The sequence below is a fragment of the Protopterus annectens genome, chromosome 11.part0 (assembly GCF_019279795.1).
Source record: "Protopterus annectens isolate FY-2018-M chromosome 11.part0, PAN1.0, whole genome shotgun sequence".
In the NCBI taxonomy this organism is placed as follows: domain Eukaryota; kingdom Metazoa; phylum Chordata; order Ceratodontiformes; family Protopteridae; genus Protopterus; species Protopterus annectens.
This window is the reverse complement of record NC_056745.1, coordinates 459,634,984-459,655,274: the sequence shown is the minus strand read 5'-3', so window position 1 is coordinate 459,655,274 and position 20,291 is coordinate 459,634,984. Positions and strand designations below refer to the sequence as shown.

Genomic DNA, 20,291 nt, shown 5'->3' with positions numbered 1-20,291 from the left:
TATCTCTACGTCTTTCATTGTGAAGAGATGACCATTTTCTACACTGGCTAAATCTGGGACAAGTTTCAAAAGTACTTAAATGATAAAATCAGTGGAAACTGCACACACATACATATGGCTTCCCTAAGTTACCTTTCTGGATTTCTATCACCATCAAAATGAAACGTCATTCGATATACATAAAATGATACATCACTCCAGTAATATAAAAAGATTATCTATAACTTGCCTGCCCATGTTACAGTGAGCAAAACATATGAGGATACTTATCAGAAAGCTTAAATGAAGAGTTACTTTGCTACATGTCCTTATACTAATGCAAATATGAGTTATTTCTGTAAGAGCACCTTGTCTGCAAACTTACTGTTGTGGTTCACCTGCAGATATGGTCTAGCCTAATGGAGGTTCTTTGCAAAAACGGCATCTTCAGCATATGGAATAGGACAGTGCCATTTAAGTACATATTAATGGCAGATTAAGCTTCTCACTTTTATTGACAACTTACTGTCTTCCGACCAAAACAAATTGCTGTGTAGACAGAGATATGAGAAAATATCTTGTTGCAGCACATGCTATTATGTAAACAAGATTTTTTTTGTTTACTGTACATAACATCTTCAGAAGTGACAAAAGCTGTATCAACACAAACAATAATACAGAAAATGTTGCAGGTTAAGCCAGGCTCCTACAAGGCTCGAACCTCTGTACAAGTCTACTTTGTCGCACCAAAGCCTAGCCATGAGAAGTGCACATTACCATCAACACAGTCCCACTACTCCAGTAGACTGCTGCAGTAGGATACTCCACAGAGCCCAGTTTAAAGCATGTCTGGTGGGAGCCTGTACACACTGATGAGGGGAGCTTTGCTCTCACAACCTTTATCTCTAAATATTATACCAACTGTCCATACCAGTGAGAAAGGGGAAACATTCTATGCCCAATATAATGTGGCCTCAGAGGTAGTATAATTTTGAACCTAGGGCAGTGGGTCACAGAATACCCCCCACACCCACCCATCGAGGACTGCAAGGATGTTAACACAGCCCCACCATAAAAAAAAACTTCCACAACCATAATTAATTGTCCTGCAGCAGTCTACTGGGTGACAATAGAGTTGCCTTATGTAGGCTGAGCACAAGATGACCAGCATGGATAATTCAAAACAGGCCCCACTGGACAACTAACTAACTAATCCAATGTTGATCAAGGTTTTTAACTGGCTTAATAGTTTGTCATTCACGTTAATTGCTAGTCTATAGTGGTGAAGTCAATTTAGTATGTGAACTATTGATGCTAGATATGTTTGACAGCACTAGGTTTCCTAAACACAAGCTACTTTTGTGGCTACAACATCATTTATTTATGTAACTGTACATTATATGTTTATGCAATGCATTGCAAAATCCCCATTTTTAAAAGAGCATTTTCTAGTGAAGATTCATTTATTCATAATGCACAAGCAACTCTTACTAAATTTCGTGTGATTTGAAAAAATGCTGCTGTGGACTTTTTCTAAAATATATCAGCAGGGTATCACCAGTGTTTGAATTTCACAAATATTTCACTGAAAACAGTTTCAAGGCACGTAGTGACACAAACTTTGCACAACACAAACATCGTTTTAACAGCATGTAATGTAAACTTCTAATTTACAACACAAAATAAAAACACTTCACAGTAGAAATGTACAACATCATACAGTCCACACTTTATTGTTATTATGCATTGTCACAATATATATATATATATATATATGGTGTCCCTTTTCTAAAAGGAAGCTTTTTTCTGTAGTGATGGAGTTAATATAACTTAAAGAGCTATGGAACCCTTTAGAACTTATGAAAATGCACAATTCAGACATAGTTCGGCATACAATGTGTATTCTGTATGGGTCAAGAATTCCTTTACTTAAAATTTGGATAAAAAACACAATACGCGTCCTGTAGAGTACAGGACCGCACATTAATGGACCATTTTAAATTTGATAATAATTCTTACATGTGATGTCACAGTCTTCTTTTATGGAAATAATCAAGATGACATACAGAATGATGTATTTCCCTGTAACTGTTAGGTGATATTAATGAAGATGCAAGTAACAAAACTCAGATGTAGCCCCTGCAACAAAAATGGAAACAGAAGTACAAAAACCCAAATGCATGCAAGATGAACCAGGTCTAAACATAATTTTAAAAGTTCTTCTGAATGCATTGTTTTAAAACATGATCTGCTCTTATTTTTCTGTTTTTTTCTCCACCATGCCTGACCCAAAGTTAGACACAATGATGTTGACTATATCATAAACTATTTAAAGACAATATGTACTTAGTGCTCATTTACATAAACATGTTTTTTTTCCTTGCAAATATTAAAGCTCCAGGCTTTAAATCTTAAGAAAAAGCTCATTTGTAGGTGAAAATAAATGCCTTCAAGCATCAGCATATTATGCTTACTAAAGGCCTAACTTTATGGGCATTACTATTTGCCTAAATCTGAAGATACAGTACTGGCTGTGTACACAAGCTTTCTAAAGCTTATACAAGTAACTAGTTGTACAACTAGTAAAACAGCAAACGATTTTTGAAACCATTCTATTTCTCCACATTTAATACATATTTATAGGAAAATAAAGTACATCTGTTAAGTTCAGTTTCCACAAGATGTTAGTGGTAAATAAGAATATTTCTTTTGTCAGTTTCTGCTGTCTGTTAAGGAATGTTGCGACACAAAACTGGTCTCTTAACTGACACAGCATGAAAACACATAAAAGACCCATGTAAACATAGACTATACCAATTATTTTATTTTCTCTATCAGGGATCAGTCATGCACTCCCATTTAAAAAGCTATCAAAACAATGCTTTCATTTTCACTACAGGCCATTATTATTTTTATTTTACAATATTATAAAAGCTTTAGCTAGTGTCATGAAAGTACAGCTATGTATGTAATACTGGGAAAAGAAACCTCAAACTGATTTTCAGTGTGTCTTCATCCAAGAATAAACCTAGATAAAAATGTATTAATGCAGTCTGTCAGACATACAGCAGTGTCACCGTGATATACCGTAGCTGTTTGGCAACAAATCTGAAATAAAGAAGTTGCAAATAATGTGAAATATACTGACTCAAAAGCAAGTGGTTTGATTTAGTCACTCTGCAAAACTAAAAATAAAATCAGTAGTTTTTGATCCGTTTCTTCTGCGGAGGCTTGATTTTCTACCTTGTTAGCTGTCCGACCACCTTCAATAGGGTCTTATTTTCTTGCTTCAGTTGCTCATTTTCATCTTCTATGTCATCCAAATCCTTTGGGGTAAAAGGAACAATAACATAACAATGAGAAAAACACACACACATCTTTAAAATGCTTTAACTTATTCTGCAAAAACAAATCTACCAAAAGCTCTGAAAAAACATACAATAACTTTAAATTATTTTCTTGCAGGAGACTAACACACAGGGGAATCATATCTCCTCACGTATTGTTTTACTGAGAAACTTTTTAATGAATAGTGCTAACAAGGGGATAAGGATGGCGACATTAAAAAAAGAAATGGGTGCAGAATCTATTTTTCACACTTGCTCCTTCCTTGGTTGAACTAATATTTAGTACACAACACAGGCTGGACTGTGAAAAATCACACACTTGTTTTGTGAGGTAAATAATAATTACAGAAATAACTCCTTAAAGCAAGGAACAAGAATAATGTGGTGTAGAGATGTCTAAGAACATTCACTGTCACAAGCCTCATACATGGAATATCATGCCTGCAGGTAACACAAAGTTGGCCTGTCTTACAGAATTGTACATTCGCCCAGTGTCCTCAGTAGGCACCACCCCGGTGTTTAGTTTATTGGTGGCAAAAGAGAGGCACTGACTGATGTCATCTTTGACCATTTCTTATGCTGGCTGGACAAGGAGGCTTTCTCAGGTGCTAGATTATGAGAAGGCAAGGAGAAAAAAAAGGTGCATATCCATCTTGACAAAAAGGCCCAGTCATGACACCCTAAGCTCCCTCAATAGTGTTTACACAAGCTGGGGGGGGGTCATAAAGTGAAGACAAGGAAATAGTAGTACATGTCAACAAATTAAAGCTGAGTCATCAGAATATTGTATTATGGTGGTGAGTTTTATCATTAATAAAGATACTGAAAGGTATAGGTTAAAGTATGGAGTCTTGGGGAACACCTGTAGTGATTGGAAGGAAGGTGAAGTGGGAGCCATTTCATTTTACAGACTGGGTGTGATTATTTAGGTAACTGGTGAACCAGCTAGAGAGTTGTGTGGCCTACAAGATTTAGTCTAATTTATGACAAATTTACTTTTCTAGCATTCTTGACAGTGAGGATAATATATCAAATGGTCTGTAATTTTATAACTCAAAGGAGTTACCTCCTTTGTGGACTGGAATAATTTATCACTTTTGTTCCCAGAGTGCAGGGAGGCACAACTCATGGATATATATATTTTAATTATTACTATTAAAATTAATATTGGGTAGCTAGGGCATCTGCTTTAATTTTTATGTATTCTGCTGATAGGTTGTCAGTAGATAGTGTAGTAGCTTTTTACAAAAATTGTTTGATACAAGAGGCTGAAAAGTGCAAGAGAGGGATTTTTGGATGACAGTTGAATAGTATTGAGGTCGGTAGCAGAAATGTCATTGGTTAGATCTGCTCTCCTGACTGTGAAGTATGAGTTGAAATGTGGTGCTGTATCAACAGAGTAAGTGCTAAAAGCTGTATTTGTTTCCAGGCTTAGTCATCTGACAGATGGCCAGAGTTTCATAGGGGTGATCTTATGGGTAAGCTAGCAGGTGGATACAGTACTGTTTACTTGTTGGTATTGACCTGTTTTTAGTAAGAATACAGAACTCTTTGAAATGCTGTATGTTTTAGTACGACTCCTGTCTTGTCCATTTTCCAGGTCATGTGTCCGTTATGCATGAATTGGCTAGTACTTGTGGAGAGCCATGTAGCAGGATTGAAGTTACTGTTTTTTCGTCAGTGGAGCACAACAGTCAAATATATTTAGAATACTGTATTAAATTCCTGAATAGCATCATCTAGGTTTAAGGGCAGACCAATTATAAGATTTTAAGGTAGAAGAAAAGGTGCCTGTATTACATTTTGATAGGTTATGTGTGACTCTGTAAAGGCATTATCTAGGCTGATGGGTAATACAGCCTATTAGTATATGCCAGGAGATGGTGACTGAGGGTATTTGGAAAGGGTTCCAGATGGTATGCATTTGGAAGTGCCATAAACCATTATCCAGTCAAGTATGGTACCCCTGTCATTAGTTTTGATGTACCATAATGGGATTAGTAATGAATTGTGTAACACCACTGTTATTTATACTAGAGGAAAAAAATTCAAGATTTTGCCAGTCATTGTTTAAAACCCATATTATGTAGAGTCATTACAGATGGTGTTAGATGGCCAAGAAAAGACACCTTCAAGTTTGGTCAAGTTGTTTCTTGGAAGGATGTAAAGAGCAGTTATGCAGAAGTGATTGCTGAGATTAAGGAAGGATATAAGAATTTCATCATTATGGAAGGTTAGTATCAAATGAGAGTAAGAAGTCAGTTGTACTCAAACTGCCTCTGCATGTTTTATGTTTTTAATCTGCCCCGATTAGATTATAACCTAGTGGTAGTATTCCTGGATCTTTTTTGTCCGGTTTGACCCAGACCAGTAATATTCAGGATGTTGGGGTGCCAAGAGAGACCCTTGCATAGTCACTACTTTACTACAGACAATAAGATTAATACTGAATAGGTGAATACTTTGGATGTAGAGGGTATTTTCTGAACGCAACTGGGGTTGCTGATATAAAGTTGTCTGTTTTAGATAGTTGATCATATGGTCCTAGATTAGGCAGTATACCCCTCAAATAATAGTACTTCTGTGAATAATCATATATAGTTTTGTTCGTACCTTTGTTTTTAGCCTTTTTCTCTGTAGGATGGGTTGGCAGTTATGAATTTTATGCTTATAGGGATGAATAACAGATGCATTTGTGAAAGTTAGGTGTTACTATGGAAAATGTGTGCTTGACTGTAAGGTTGAAAAATTCTGTGTTGGTAAGAGAAATGCTGCTTGATCTTAATTTTGTATGACAGGCTGTGAGATATGAAGAGTCGGCTAGAAGACATGCATAGATTAACACTGCGATGTTTACAAGATATACAAAAGAATAAAAGGTAATCTGTAGATCATGGATGAGAAAAGTTATACATGTAAGTGAATCAGTGTGTTCTGAATGGATTTACTGATATGTAGTTATTGGTAGGTTATACAAGGAATGCATGGAAGAGGAAATAGCAGAATGGTATAAGAAGTTACACAGGTGAATAAAAAATGGTGGATACATTTGCAGGAAAAGTCTGAAGTGATAGTGAGGATATGTGATGAGATGAATTAGCTGACGGGGTGTATTGGAGGGAAAGAATTGGCTTAGATGAATCATTGGCTGGGTTAGAGAAATGTGAATTTATAGTTTAAGGTAAAAGTGTATTGGCTGAAATTGATGGTGGGTGATGTCTGACTAATGAGTTGATTTGGAGAAAGAGGAGTGGAGTTTTACTCGGTATAAAGCTAGAGTAAGGGGGTAGGAAGCAGAATGGATTCCAACCCTTCTGACCTAATGATGGCACTAAAAACAATCAGCTTGACTGTATTGCTATTGCAGGTATGAATGAGGAAGTGACTGTGTGTGTGTATGTGTGAGATCGGAAGAGTTTGACGGATGTATGAATGAATGCAGGTATGAATGAGGAAGTGACTGTGTGTGTGTGTGTTTATGTGTGAGAGCGGAAGAGTGAGAGGGATGTATGAATGAAGGCATAAATGGGTGTGTGGCATGTGGGTGTGAGATCGGGAGAGTGAGACTGATATATGAATGAATGCGTACGTGGGTGTGTGGTGCGTGGGTGTGACAAACAGAGATAGCGACGTGTGAATGAATGCAAGTATGAATGAGGAAGTGACTGTGTGTGTGTGTGATTGGGAGAGTACGAGTGATGTGTGAGTTAATGCAGGTATGAATGAGGGAGTGACTATGACTGTGTGAGAGATCAGAAAAGAGTGAGAGCGATGTGTGTGAGTGAATGCGTGCATGAATGCAAAAAAGACTGTGTGTGTGTGTGTGTGTGTGTGTGTGTGTGTGTGTGTGTGTGTGTAAGTGTCACAGAGGGAGAGAGTGAAGAGTGAGCGTGATCCCAGGCAGCAGCAATGAGGTCTGTGCAAGTCTGGACCATAACACTGGACACATACCTCTCACCCTCTTAGATCAAGAAATCTGGACAAAACAAAAAATAGTGGGGGTACAAAGGCACAAAATAGGAACACATTTAAGTACTGCTCTCACAAACTTAGAGAGTTGATAGAAATGCAGGTTTTGCATTAGCATGAATTTTCTAAAGGATATGAAGTATGAATGTCATTATTTTCTGACTTTAATCTCAATGATCTGCCAGTGATTTGTCTGCATGTATAAATTAATCAGTCACAGCATGAAGTTATGGGAAAGAATAGTGGAAGCTAGGTTAAGAAGAGAGGTGATGATTAGTGATCAGCAGTATGGTTTCATGCCAGGAAAGAGCACTACAGATGCGATGTTTGCTTTGATAGTGTGGATGGAGAAGTACAGAGAATGTCAGAAGGAGTTGCATTGTGTCTTTGTGGATTTAGAGAAAGCATATGACAGGGTGCCTAGAGAGGAGTTATGGTATTGTATGAGGAATTCGGGAGTGTCAGAGAAGTATGTAAGAGTGGTACATGATATGTACGAGGGCAGTGTGACAGCGGTGAGGTCTGTGGTGGGAGTGACGGATGCATTTAAGGTGGAGGTGGGATTACATCAAGGTTCAGCTCTGAGCCCTTTATTTGTAATGGTGATGGACAGGTTGACGGACGAGATCAGACAGGAGTCCCTGTGGACAGTGATGTTTGCAGATGACATTGTGATCTGTAGTGAGAGTAGGGAACAGGTGGAAGAGACCCTGGAGAGGTGGAGATATGCTCTAGAGAGAAGAGGAATGAAGGTCAGCAGGACTAAGACAGAATATATGTGTGTGAATGAGAGGGAGGATAGAGGAATGGTGAGGATGTAGGGAGTAGAGGTGGCGAAGGTGGATGGAGTTTAAATACTTGGGATCAACAGTTCAGATAAAATGGTGAGTGTGGAATAGAGGTGAAGAAGAGAGTACAGGCAGGATGGAGTGGGTGGAGAAGAGTGTCAGGAGTGATTTGTGACAGACCAGTAAGAGTGAAAGGGAAGGTCTACAAGAGGGTAGTGAGACCAGCTATGTTATATGGGTTGGAGACAGTGGCATTGACAAAAAGGCAGGAGTCAGAGCTTGACGTGGCAGAGTTGAAGATGTTAAGATTTGCACTGGGTGTGATGAGGATGGACAGGATTAGGAATAAGTATATTAGAGGGTCAGCCCAGGTTGGAAGGTTTGGAGACAAAGCCAGAGGCAAGATTACGTTGGTTTGGACATGTGCTGAGGAGGGATGCAGAGTATATTGGGAAAAATATGCTAAGGATGAAGCTGCCAGGTAACAGGAAAAGAGGAACGCCTAAGATAAGGTTTATGGATGTGGTGAGAGAGGACATGCAGGTGGTGGTTGGTGTGACAAGAGCAAGATGCAGAGGACAGGAAGAAATGGAAACAGTTGATCTGCTGTGGCGATCCCTAACGGGAGCAGCCAAAAGAAGAAGATCTGCCAGTGATTTGCCAGAAAACAACAATTTTATGAGAAAAACACCAAAAATATGAGGCAAACGTCTGGACATTCTGCAAAAATCTCTGCAGTTGACAGGTATGCTGGACAGAGCCAAATAATACGGACAGACTTTAAATATTGCTCTTATAAAGTTAAAGTTAATAAGGTTGCCATTATTTTTGCTTACCTCTCAACCATAGTAGATCAGTGTTATGCTATTAAGCAGAATGTACACTTTTTTTGTTAACTGTCTTTTTATTGTACTTTTGAGCTTTTCTCCCCTGGTCTCCTAGTCCAGTCAGGCATCCTCGTTAAACAAATGTCAAATAAATAAATAAATAAAATGTAAGATGCACTTTATGCACGCTGGGGGTGGGGGGTGGGGTCGGGGTCTTGGGAAAACCTGGATTCAGCAAGGGAGCGGAGAAACGAAAAAGTTTGGGAACCACTGATCTACGGTAATATAAGTAAAATGGAAGGGGGTTTACCTCCAGAAAAAATAGCAATGTTAGGTTCTAAGCTAAAAGTTGCTTTAGCAACTAATAGTTCGTCATCATAATATTTGCCTATAATAGGAGTAAATCAGACTTATGGCAACTGGCAATACATTATATGTCCAACTTGAGCTCTATTTTCATAAGTACCAGTAAACGAGAAAGCATTACATCAGATCAGTGCAAGAAACAACAACCGCTCTATACTGATAAAGCACAAAACAGTGTTGCCAGTGGCAGGGATCAGCTTTTATTTTCATTTTGCAGCTGTATATGAAAATACAGCCTAAAGTAAATCATATACGAAGATGAGTCAAGTCTCAAAATTAGAATCAGACAATTGTGTTTCAGAAAGAAATGGATATTATAAAATATTTACTTATTGAAACAGGTGACAAACAACAACAGATGAACAATATGATTCAGATAAAGGAGCACAGAAGAGATAGACTTGCATTAATACTATCAAAGGGACTACCATACACTATAGACAGACCAGGAAAAACTGGATTGTCTTTTGGACATTAATAACTTTATATGTGCTAAAAACCTAAACAGTTTCCAAAAAATGAAAGCCTTAAAGGTCATCAAGCACTATTTCAAGTAGCTGGACGGTACTAATCTGTAAACAAAAGATTTAACATCATGAAAAGGTAGAATGGAAAGGGGTGCATCCATCATAAAATCACTCTCAAAGGAAAGTAGGTTATAGGTTCATAGGATGGTACTTGGCCCTAGGGCCTATACAAGGCCTAGCCATAACAATTGCCTCACGATTTCTTTCCACATTATTGACTGATGTGATCCCTGGGGTGAATCTCCCATCCAATCGTCAAGGTTCCTTTTGAAGAGGGCCAAAGAGGAGTTCTGCTTGACATGTATGGGCAGTCTATTCCTGAGTCTGGGATGTCTATGGGTCAGGAACCTATCCCTCCAGCATGTTTTGCTCATTGTGATGACAAGGTTTAGATCCCTGGAGCGTGTGACTCTGAGAGATTGGGATTTCTTTAAGTGCAGCATGTCCAACAGCTCTGGGTTTGACATGGCCTTGTATGTTGAGCAGAGATCGACTCTGAGTAGATATGCGACAGACTATAGCTGGAGTTTTATTTAGACGGTCAGCATAGGGCATCTGCTTAGGCCTGTGATTCTTTTAGTGAGGTATTTCTGCGGCCTTTCCAGTTGTTGCAGATGTCTTAAGAGGTACATACCAAATGGGGTGTTGCATTCTATAATGGGTCTATATATATATATATATATATATATATATATATATATATATATATATATATAATGTGTGTACTTTTAAATGTGGATTTTTGTCAGCAATGTAGGGGTGTCAAACAAGGGGCTATACTTATTAGTTTCAGAGTCTAAAATGACTAACAAGGAAAAGGTAAACATTACAACTCTCCATCCTATGGGCTGACTCTGTACCTAGCAAAGTGTAGCAAATATGAAGTCTTTTATGCTGGTAAAACAACATGGAGGAAGATTCATGAACACTGTTATGCTATTAAGAAAGTTATTGACTTAAATAGACATTCTACTACTTGCAAGAGTTTTAGGAACTTTTTTTGCTCGATCATGTAGAACTTAATAAAGAGGGAATACTGTGAAAGCTTATTGTAGTTGAGCCTGAGTGGCAACTTAGATTAACTGTCTCGGTACCCTAGTAATTAATCTAGTTTCAGGTTGGAAATATACTGAAATTAAGGCAACTGTGTTAATTTATTCATCATTCAAGTAATGAACTTTTTAAATTGTATTTAGTGCATTTTTTTATCCTTCTAGATGTTTTTAAAGTCACACATATTATTCTCCTATTTAGATAACAGATACAAAATTGATTTGAACAAGTCTTGTGTTATTCTGAAACAGAAATGAATACACTTAACATTTCTGAATGAAACAGTCCTGTTAGCTTCAGTTCGGTGATATTTTTTCACTAACATAAGCTGCTTCTGCTTAAAGGGAGGTATGATATGGAGTCTCATTTGCAGGGTCAGCCATTGCTGATTTCTGATTATGTCAATGTTCCACTGCTCCATTCCTCCAAAAGCCATTGCATACTGGGGTTATATATATCCTAGATGTGTATATTCACCATTTGGGTTGTTTTGTCTCCAGACTGGGTGGCCTCTGTGGCACTACAGACTATGAATTATTCACGACCAGGAAGGGGAGTGGACATCATCATATTACAGCTGGCTGTTCACTGGCAGGGTAAGGGAAGGAGCCTTGACTACTGTCATGCTGGCATCACTAAATGTTTTTCAAGTAAGGCACGCAATGGGGGTTATGAGGGGTCGCAATCTGCCTCTGCGGTGATGCAACACACTGCTTCATCTCCCATGTACTACTTGGGTTATGCTTTTAGTTTCTGAGCTTCAGTTTCCACCAAACAGCAGAGGAGCAGTCCTCCCAGCACACTGCCCAACAGCCCCTCACCTAGAAAGAGGTGAGCATATAACATCATTCATTTGTCTTTGCTGCCAGCTCCACCAGCAACCAAGCCACTAACCAAACTGGTTATTTGGGATCTAAGGTTTTGCCCCAATATGCCAACTGAGCTGTCCTGACAAGCTATCACATCATTAAAGGGTTAACAGCTATACTTTAATTCATTGTCCAATACACACCTTCTTTAACTCAGGGTCATAAGGAAGCATACCTCTCAACCTGGAAACATCAAAAATCTGGACAAGGTCCATGAAACATAGGTACAAATCTGCACACTGATTAACATAAAATTTGCGTACATAATTATGCAACCCTGCCCACTCCAATGGAATTGTGGGATACTAACCTTCAAATGCAAACTGAAGAACAGACAACCAAAATATGGCACCAGAGTCTCCCTGCAGCCTTTCCAATGTCCCATTACCTGGCTATTTTGCCCCATTTATTATAAATACTAATGTGCATACTACTTTACTTCTACAATGATTACTTTGATGTTATTTTTACATTTTGCAGCACAATGCACAAACACTAATAGACATCTGCTAAACAAAGCAATACTGTTTCACAATGAAAATACACTTAGCATTAAAACTTCTCTGCCCTTGAAACTCACATTCATTGAAACCCACACCACATCCAAAGAATAATGCATCTGGCCAGTGGTGGATAAAGATTACCTTTGGGCTGTTCTCAAATCATAGGCCCTTTGCACACAAAACAAGAACCATACATGTGTTCTTTGATACACTTTCCTGACTTTATTAAATTATATTATATTCCTTTTATAATACAGCTCATATGTTAGACTTAGAGCGCATTTTAAATTTGTTTGAACATTTTTCCAGTAGGCAATGAAAATAAATGCATGAACCAATAATGACAAAACTGCCCAATTCAGAACATTTCCATCATAAAAGTCTACTTCCACACATGCACACACACACACACACACACACACACACACACACACACACACACACACACACATATATATATATATATATATATATATATATCATATATAAAAATAGAATGACAGTAGTGTAAGCCATGGGCATCTTGCACAGCTTCTTGAACTTAATTTTCAATTTCAGTTTTTTGCTTGACTTACTCTGATTTGTGTTATCAGACCAACTCAATGGCTGTAAATGCACAACAAAATAAACTAGGCGAACTGCATGTTTTAAGGCTTCCAATTTTTAGTCCAGGTACTGACAGACCATCTCCTACACAGTCATCCCAAAGCATCACAACTATCATTGCAATCCAGGTGCTGTTAACTGGCCACTCTTGCTTCTCCCACTGTCTGAAGTGGAAAAATGTGTTTTATCTTGAATGCTGGAAAATGTACTGTACTTGTCTAAAAATATTTTTCTTATCATGCAGCACAAAACATAATACTTTTTATTTTCTGTTCCTGAATTTGGGTTAATGATATTTGTTGCTCTTTCCACTAAGGCACAAATGCCCTTGTGCATGACATTTTCTCACTTCTGTAAGTTCTGTTGCATCTGTAGCCATACTCTTGACTTGTTACACCCACCTCCTTTAAAAGTACAACACAGTACAGTATCAGCAATGCATCTACATTCTGTGGGAGTAGACCCCACAGCCATCTGCATCAAAAGCAAGCATTTAACCTGTTGCGCTATTAACAATGCAAACAAACTCCGCATAAGCAACACTGAACTCCTTCCCCTGAAGCTCTCAGCTCCTTGTAAAATCCACTCCACACTCAACTGTATCTCTCAACTTTGCAGCACAAGAAATCTGGAAAAAGCCAAAATGTATTGGGGGGGGGGGGGACAAAAGCCCAAAAACCAGGGACACATTTTAAACATTGCTTTTATAATTTTGGAACATTGCTAGAATAAAATGTGTTACCATAGGACCACGTAGGACCATGTGCACTACCGTCAGAACATACCACTATGCCAAATGAGCAGTTTCCTGAAAGATTTGAAGACTTAAACTTAAATGGCTATCATTTAGTTTATTCAGTTCTCACTTCTAACCATAGCTCTCAATCTCTTAGCACAAAAAAACCTGGGCAAAGCCAATAATGGGAGAAATACATAATTCAGTTCTCGCTTCTTACCAAAGCTCTCAATGTACTGGCACAAAAAACCTGGATAAAGCCAATAATGGGGGAATCGAGCACCAAAAATAGGGTCAAATTTCAAATGCTGATCTTATAAAGTTAGCAAATTGCTAGAATAAAAGGTTTTGTGTTACCATTTATTTTCTGAAGAATATGAAGTCTGAAATTCAAATGCCTCTCATTAGTGAATTCAATCCTTCACTGATTTGCCAGAAAAATCCCGAAAACCACAGATTTTATGAGGAACAGAACAAAAATATGAGGCATAAATCTGGAAAGTTTTATGAAGTGGTGGTGGGTAGGGACTTTAGGCTCTTGTTACCTGTACCCAAGGTACAGGGTTTGAGCCTGAATACCTCTAGCCACTAGGAACATTCACTTAGGGCATTTTACACACATCTCTGAAGCCAGCCATCAAAAGTAAATCTGCAAAGTCTTCTGCTTGTTCCTACAGCCTCCGTTCGCACACTCTGCTTGCCAATCGTGGAACCAGCACCATTCCTGCTACACACACACACACACACACACACACACACACACACACACACACACACACACACACACACACACACACACACACACACACACAGCATAATAAATACCTCTCTCTGAAGCCAGCCATCAAAAGTAAATCTGCAAAGTCTTCTGTGTGTTCCTGCAGCCTCCGTTCACACACACTGCTTGCCATTCATGGAACCAGCACTATTCCTGCTTCTTGCAGCTACACATTCCCTTCCGGCTTGCTAGAGTAGCCAGAAATACATGTACTTGAGCTACTGCTCAATTCCAACAGGCTAGCCGGCCATTTCACGGGGGTTGACATCATCATGCACATGATGACATCAGCTCAAAATGCCAAACTAAATTTTTTTAAATAAAAAAGTTGGGAAATCAGAAATTAAGGGGTGCCACTCGGGAATCATGGCTCCCCATTATTTGGACCACAAAACTCAGTAAAAATTGAGTAATCTGGTATGGTTGGGAGGTATGTAAGGAAGAGATCCCATTCTGGCACTCAAGACATAAGGCAAGGAAACTACTACTTAGCAGGATGTCAGTCTGTCGCAGAATACACATGAACATACATTTACACAAGCACACCCCTGTGGGCAATTTGGAGGACTGACAATTCACTGATGGGAAGTCTGTGATGTGGAAGGAAAGCATAGCCCCCACAAAAAGCCATGCAAACACAGCCTGGACACAGATACTCCACATAGAAGGTACCCTAACCATGAAGAAAACTGAAGAACCATGGACTCTAAGGCAACAACACAAACCTCATTTATACTTGAAGAATAGGGGAACTGCCATGTGTAAGGTACTGAGCAGATCAGGGGTGCTCTCTTCCATGGTGTATGTACTTAAACCCAGTACAAGTAGGAGATAAAGAACAGAACAGCTCTAACGAAGTGGCATGGATGAGATGGGCATGCCTGTACTGAATGAGAGGGTGCTCATTAATATGCTTCTTAAGGGGAGTTATGGGCCAACGAGGAATGTTGCCCTTGGATGCAATGAAGAAGCATAGATGGTGAGGAAAGGGAAGTGGGAAGGGCATTAAAAAAAAAGATAGAAGCAGAGATGAGCAGAAGATGCCCTTAGAATCCACTACTGGCCCCAACAATACCAAGGTCACTGCGGGGGGGGGGGTTGAGGGACATGGCCAGAAACTGCTACACTGTTACACTCCTGAACTGTCAGCACTTCTCAAGCCTTACAACTCTTACATCAGTTTAATTTACCTTAGTATCGGCTCCCTGAATGCTTATAGGGCACAGAGGTTTCTATGAATCATTTTCTGATTTTTTTTTTATGAAATTTATCAAAATGAATTCCTCATCCTGTTTCCAGGTATCATTTCTCCTACTTTATACTTCCACACAAGTTTCATCCCCAAAAAAACACATAGCACTTAACAGAGAAAACACATACCCCCATGATACCTTCACATATATGGAACATCAAAAGTAAACATACAAAGTCAATGACGGAGATCTATGAGGAGGAGTCAGTCAGCCACTGCAACGGCATGGTATTCCTCTTAACACTTACTAGCTTAGCTTCATTAATCCTCCTGTGCATAAACACTGCAGATTAAAGACACTGGCATTTATATAATGGCTCCTAAAATACTAAAACGGAGAGGAAAAAAAGAGAGATCCAGATTTTGCTTTGTTTGAATTTCCAAAACCACTTATGACTTTAGCTACAATTACAAGGTGTATAAGTATGGGTACATGTGGAGGTTTATTCAGAAAGTGACAGTCGGCTTTAAAAATGGGTAAACAAATAGGTCTTCTTTATTAAACAATCATTTTACTGCTGTTATTCAAAAATCACCTTAAACATAAATGAAACACTTTACTTTTATACATTATCTATATTACTACAAATTTTAACTATATCAAGATTCATCTTGTCCCACGCAGTGATATTACTTCACCAATAACAATTCTACACTTCCCTGGGCATACCTCTAAACATTTTCATTACATTTATTATGGAGAGAGATCATATAACAGTCATACATGACTCCCTTACCTCATATCTAACTTCAATGATTATCTATCTAGGCTGAAAGCTGGAAAAGCATTTGACCTATTTAATATCTTTACAACCAACCCAGTCTCAACAACCATAGTTATTATAATGTCCATCACATTTTATACCACTTCTCAAAATGACTTCCTATCATCTTTTTCATTATATCTCCTTTATGTCCCTTATAAACAGATTCATTCTAGTCTCTCTATCTCTAAAACCCACCATCAGCAGACTGACATCTATGCTGGTCAGACTGCTTTATGCAATTGTCTTTTATGCAACTGCATTTCTACTTATTTTAATAAACATGTATTATTCTATGACACCACTATGCAGAGACTATCATTACTTGCTCAGCCACTCCTTCTGATAAGACATAATACTTTTCATTTGATATTATATCACATAAATCAGTACCCAAATCCTTTCTTAACTCTAACAGGTCTTTTATAAGTTTATTCTGTAGTACCTAACATTAGTAGGAAACTGAAGCAAATGGGATGATACTTTGGGAATGGGAATTTTGACTAAAAAGCTGGCATTGAAACAGTCTTTACTAGGATCCACAAAACTCTGTGACCAGAGTGATCGCAAAAAAAGCATACAATGCTACATGTAGCAGTTTATTTGGGCAGCAATGAAAAGCAGAAAGGACCATGAAGGAAGTGCAGGTGAATGGACCAGAGAGTAAGCTGTTGTGTGTCATTATGCTACAACTAGTCAAGTGCAAAGAGGTTTAAAGTTGCTGATTTTAATTACTTGATGTTCAACTCTGCAGTCACTTTTCCTACTGGGAATAAATGCTAGTGCAGATTTGATCTGTAGACTGGCAGTCACTCAGCTTGTGTGGGCTTTTCCCCGTGGATGTGGAAAATTAGTGTATGAAGGTGATATGGGTGATCTTGCCCATCAACCCCCCCCTTGCAAAAATATGTCTGTTTGTTTTGGGGGGGGGGCTAATGAAGCTGAAGCTTCACTTGATTTGTTTTCTATGGCTGCAGCTTGAAACTTTAATGAGTTTACACTTGAAGCACCTACAAAAAACATGCAAACCCAGGAAGAACATGTGGACTCCACATAAAAGGTACATGCATCAAGAAGCAAACTGAAGAACTACAGACTGTGAGGCAACAATTAGCTGGTTTACACCTGAGTAGAGTAGGGGAACTGCAAAGTGTAGGGTGCTGGACAGCACAAGGGCATTCTCTTATGTGGTGTAAACAGTTAAATCCAGAACAAACATGAGATAAAGAACAGGACAAAGCAAAGCAGCTCAACTACTGGCTGATGGGGGGGGGGGGGGTATGGGAGTAAGAGCGAAGACACAAAAGCTAGAGACTGATGCAGACATTGGGAACTAGCACTGATTGGATGGGATAGTTTTCACCTCTGCCCATAAGAGACAACAATACTGAAGAAAGAGATGGGATAGAAAATTAAAAAGGGTAATCCAGAAAATGAAATCTTTACATTAAGGTAGAAGGAGGGAGGGATGGAAAAGTCAAGAAAAAAAATGCAGGGCAAACCCCAAAACAAACCTACATGGTGGAACAATGATTTCAACAAGCTTTATAATAAAAGGAAAAGAATTTTGACCTTCTCACTAATGTAAACAAACAACTCGAGTTTAATGAAATCCTTCAAAGCAAAATCTGAGTCTAAAATAGTTACCCAAGCCAAAGACAAATCACAAGGCATTTTATAGTTATGTCAGTAATCTCAAAAACACAGCACAGCAAAGCACTGAGCTGATTGCGAACAATATTACCTACACTGAGGCTGAAGATATAGCTAACCTGCTGGCAGATACATTTATCTCAAACTTTACCCTTCTCTTCCCTCAGTCTGTCCGTCAAGATATACCTGAAACTGGCTTGCCCCTAGCTATCATAAGATGAAATCCTAAAAGTGCTATCAAAAGCTAAAAATACTGCATCAGTATTTCCTGACAATATCCCCAGATGCATCTTGGGTAGCATGAACAATCAAGCCACTTCCCTAACAGTACTGTTCAGTCTCTGCTTCCATACAGGTTTTGTACCAAGCAAATGAAGAACAGCAACAATCATTCCCCTGCACAAGGGAGGACCTTCCACAGGTCCAGGCAATTACAGACCCCCTAAGACTGACCAGTCTCATATGCAAAGTCATGGAAAGGCTTATCATGGAATTAATCAATCACGACAGAGGGAATCTCCAAACACCAGACCTGTCCCAGTTTGGAATAGTCAAGGGTCGGTCATGCTTACTCAACATGGTGGATTTTTTTTGTTTGAAAAGGTCATTAAAGCAGTAAATGAAGGCAAAATGGTACACCTCTCATACCTTAATCTGGTTTTTGACAATTCCCACCTCCAGCATAGTAGAAAAGTTAAATAACCTAGGAATAAATCACTGTGTCACCCACTGGACTGCCAACTGAATCACAGACATGACACAGATAATCCTCCACAAAGAGACCAGTCACCAATACAGTCTACCAGGTTTCTGCCCTGAGACCTCCCCTGTTTGGGATCTACATTTCTAAAATGAAAGACAATACCAAAGGGCTCTGGCTAACTAAGTTTGCTGATGATTGCAAGCTAGGACCAATCATTGAATCCCAAAATGACTTAGCCATCCTGCAGCAAAGTTTGTCTCAAATAAATAGCTGGTGTCAACATCATAGTCTGAAACTAAATGCCAAAAAATGCATTACTGCATCCTTTGGGAAGTCATCTACCTGAGGGAACTACCACATTGATAATACACCACTAAGAGTTGAACCAATTGTTTGGGATCTGGGTATGTACGTGCACAGTGACCTAACTTTATGACCAACAGCTTTACTGCGCAGCTTATAAATAAAGGGATTGTGTCTAGATCTAGGGATATTACTGCCCCCCCCCCTACTCAGCCCTCATTATTCCAGTCATTGAATACAATGCACCCTTTAGCATGCATCTGTCCAGACACATGCAACAGCTGGAATGCCCACAGAGATAACTTACTAAAAGGAGACGATGCCTAAACAACATGTCCTACATGGACCGACTCAAAGCCCTGTCACTATACTCCATAGCCTACAGAATGCTAAGAGGTGACCGATGTCTGGCACACAAGGCATCCTCCAACTCATTAATGGTGGATTTACTGCACATCAGAAATACTCTGTCTAGGGATCTAAATCTCTTCTGCAACATCAACTGAACAGTTAGACGGATAGGTATATTTTGCAGATGATATTGCTGCTGTGGAACAGAACAGACCCCCATTCACATAAATCAAAGTCCTTCCCTGACAATTTTCGGCCACAATTTAGATCAATGGCTGGGAAATGGAAAATTTACCCCAGGACTGTCTCCTATACTACTAATGGACAGACAAAGCTCCTAAATACTTTACCCCATGCATAGGTCCCTTCAAATTATCTCTGGTACGGTCCCAGTTATTCTCATTATGGGTAATATATACTTACTGACCAAGGGGGTGGGTAAGGCCAATCTATAACCACATCAGACAGGTTATTTTGAGCACCAGAAAGGACACTGACTAGGTTTAAAATGGCCTGCAAGGGCAGCTAGCCTAGTACTTTCATATGAACTTATAAAAGCAGAACTGGAAATGAAGGACATGAAAGAACAAAAGCAATGAGCAGATCCAGAGTAAAGCTCAGCAATGCCAAGAACTTGAATAATAAAATAAGTAAGATGCAGGCAGTCATAGCAGAAAAAGGAGGGGCTAATGCAGCAAGGTAACATACACCTGGCAAGGAGAAAAAAAGACTAGGACATGACATTACAAAAAAGGCAGGAAGGTAAAGGAGGAGACAGGTCTAGCAGCATAAAATTGGAGGAGGATTAGATGTGAAATGTTGAAAGATAAGGAGGAGGCGGCAAATGCAGTAGAAGAGAAGATGACTAAGGGGTTTCAAATGTTATCAATGGACCAATACAGAAGAGTGCATCACTC

At 39.0% G+C, this 20,291-nt stretch overlaps 1 protein-coding gene across 1 annotated transcript in view; it reads right to left on the bottom strand.

Annotated features, from left to right (window-relative positions):
• Positions 1-1,686: 1,686 nt before the first annotated feature.
• Positions 1,687-20,291, bottom strand: part of PAWR (pro-apoptotic WT1 regulator) — a 1,695,887-nt gene continuing 1,677,282 nt past the window's right edge. The window contains exon 7 of the mRNA XM_044087959.1: positions 1,687-3,305. Coding sequence (XP_043943894.1) covers positions 3,219-3,305 — 87 coding nt within the window. The 3' untranslated portion in view covers positions 1,687-3,218. The remainder of the gene's footprint in view (positions 3,306-20,291) is intronic.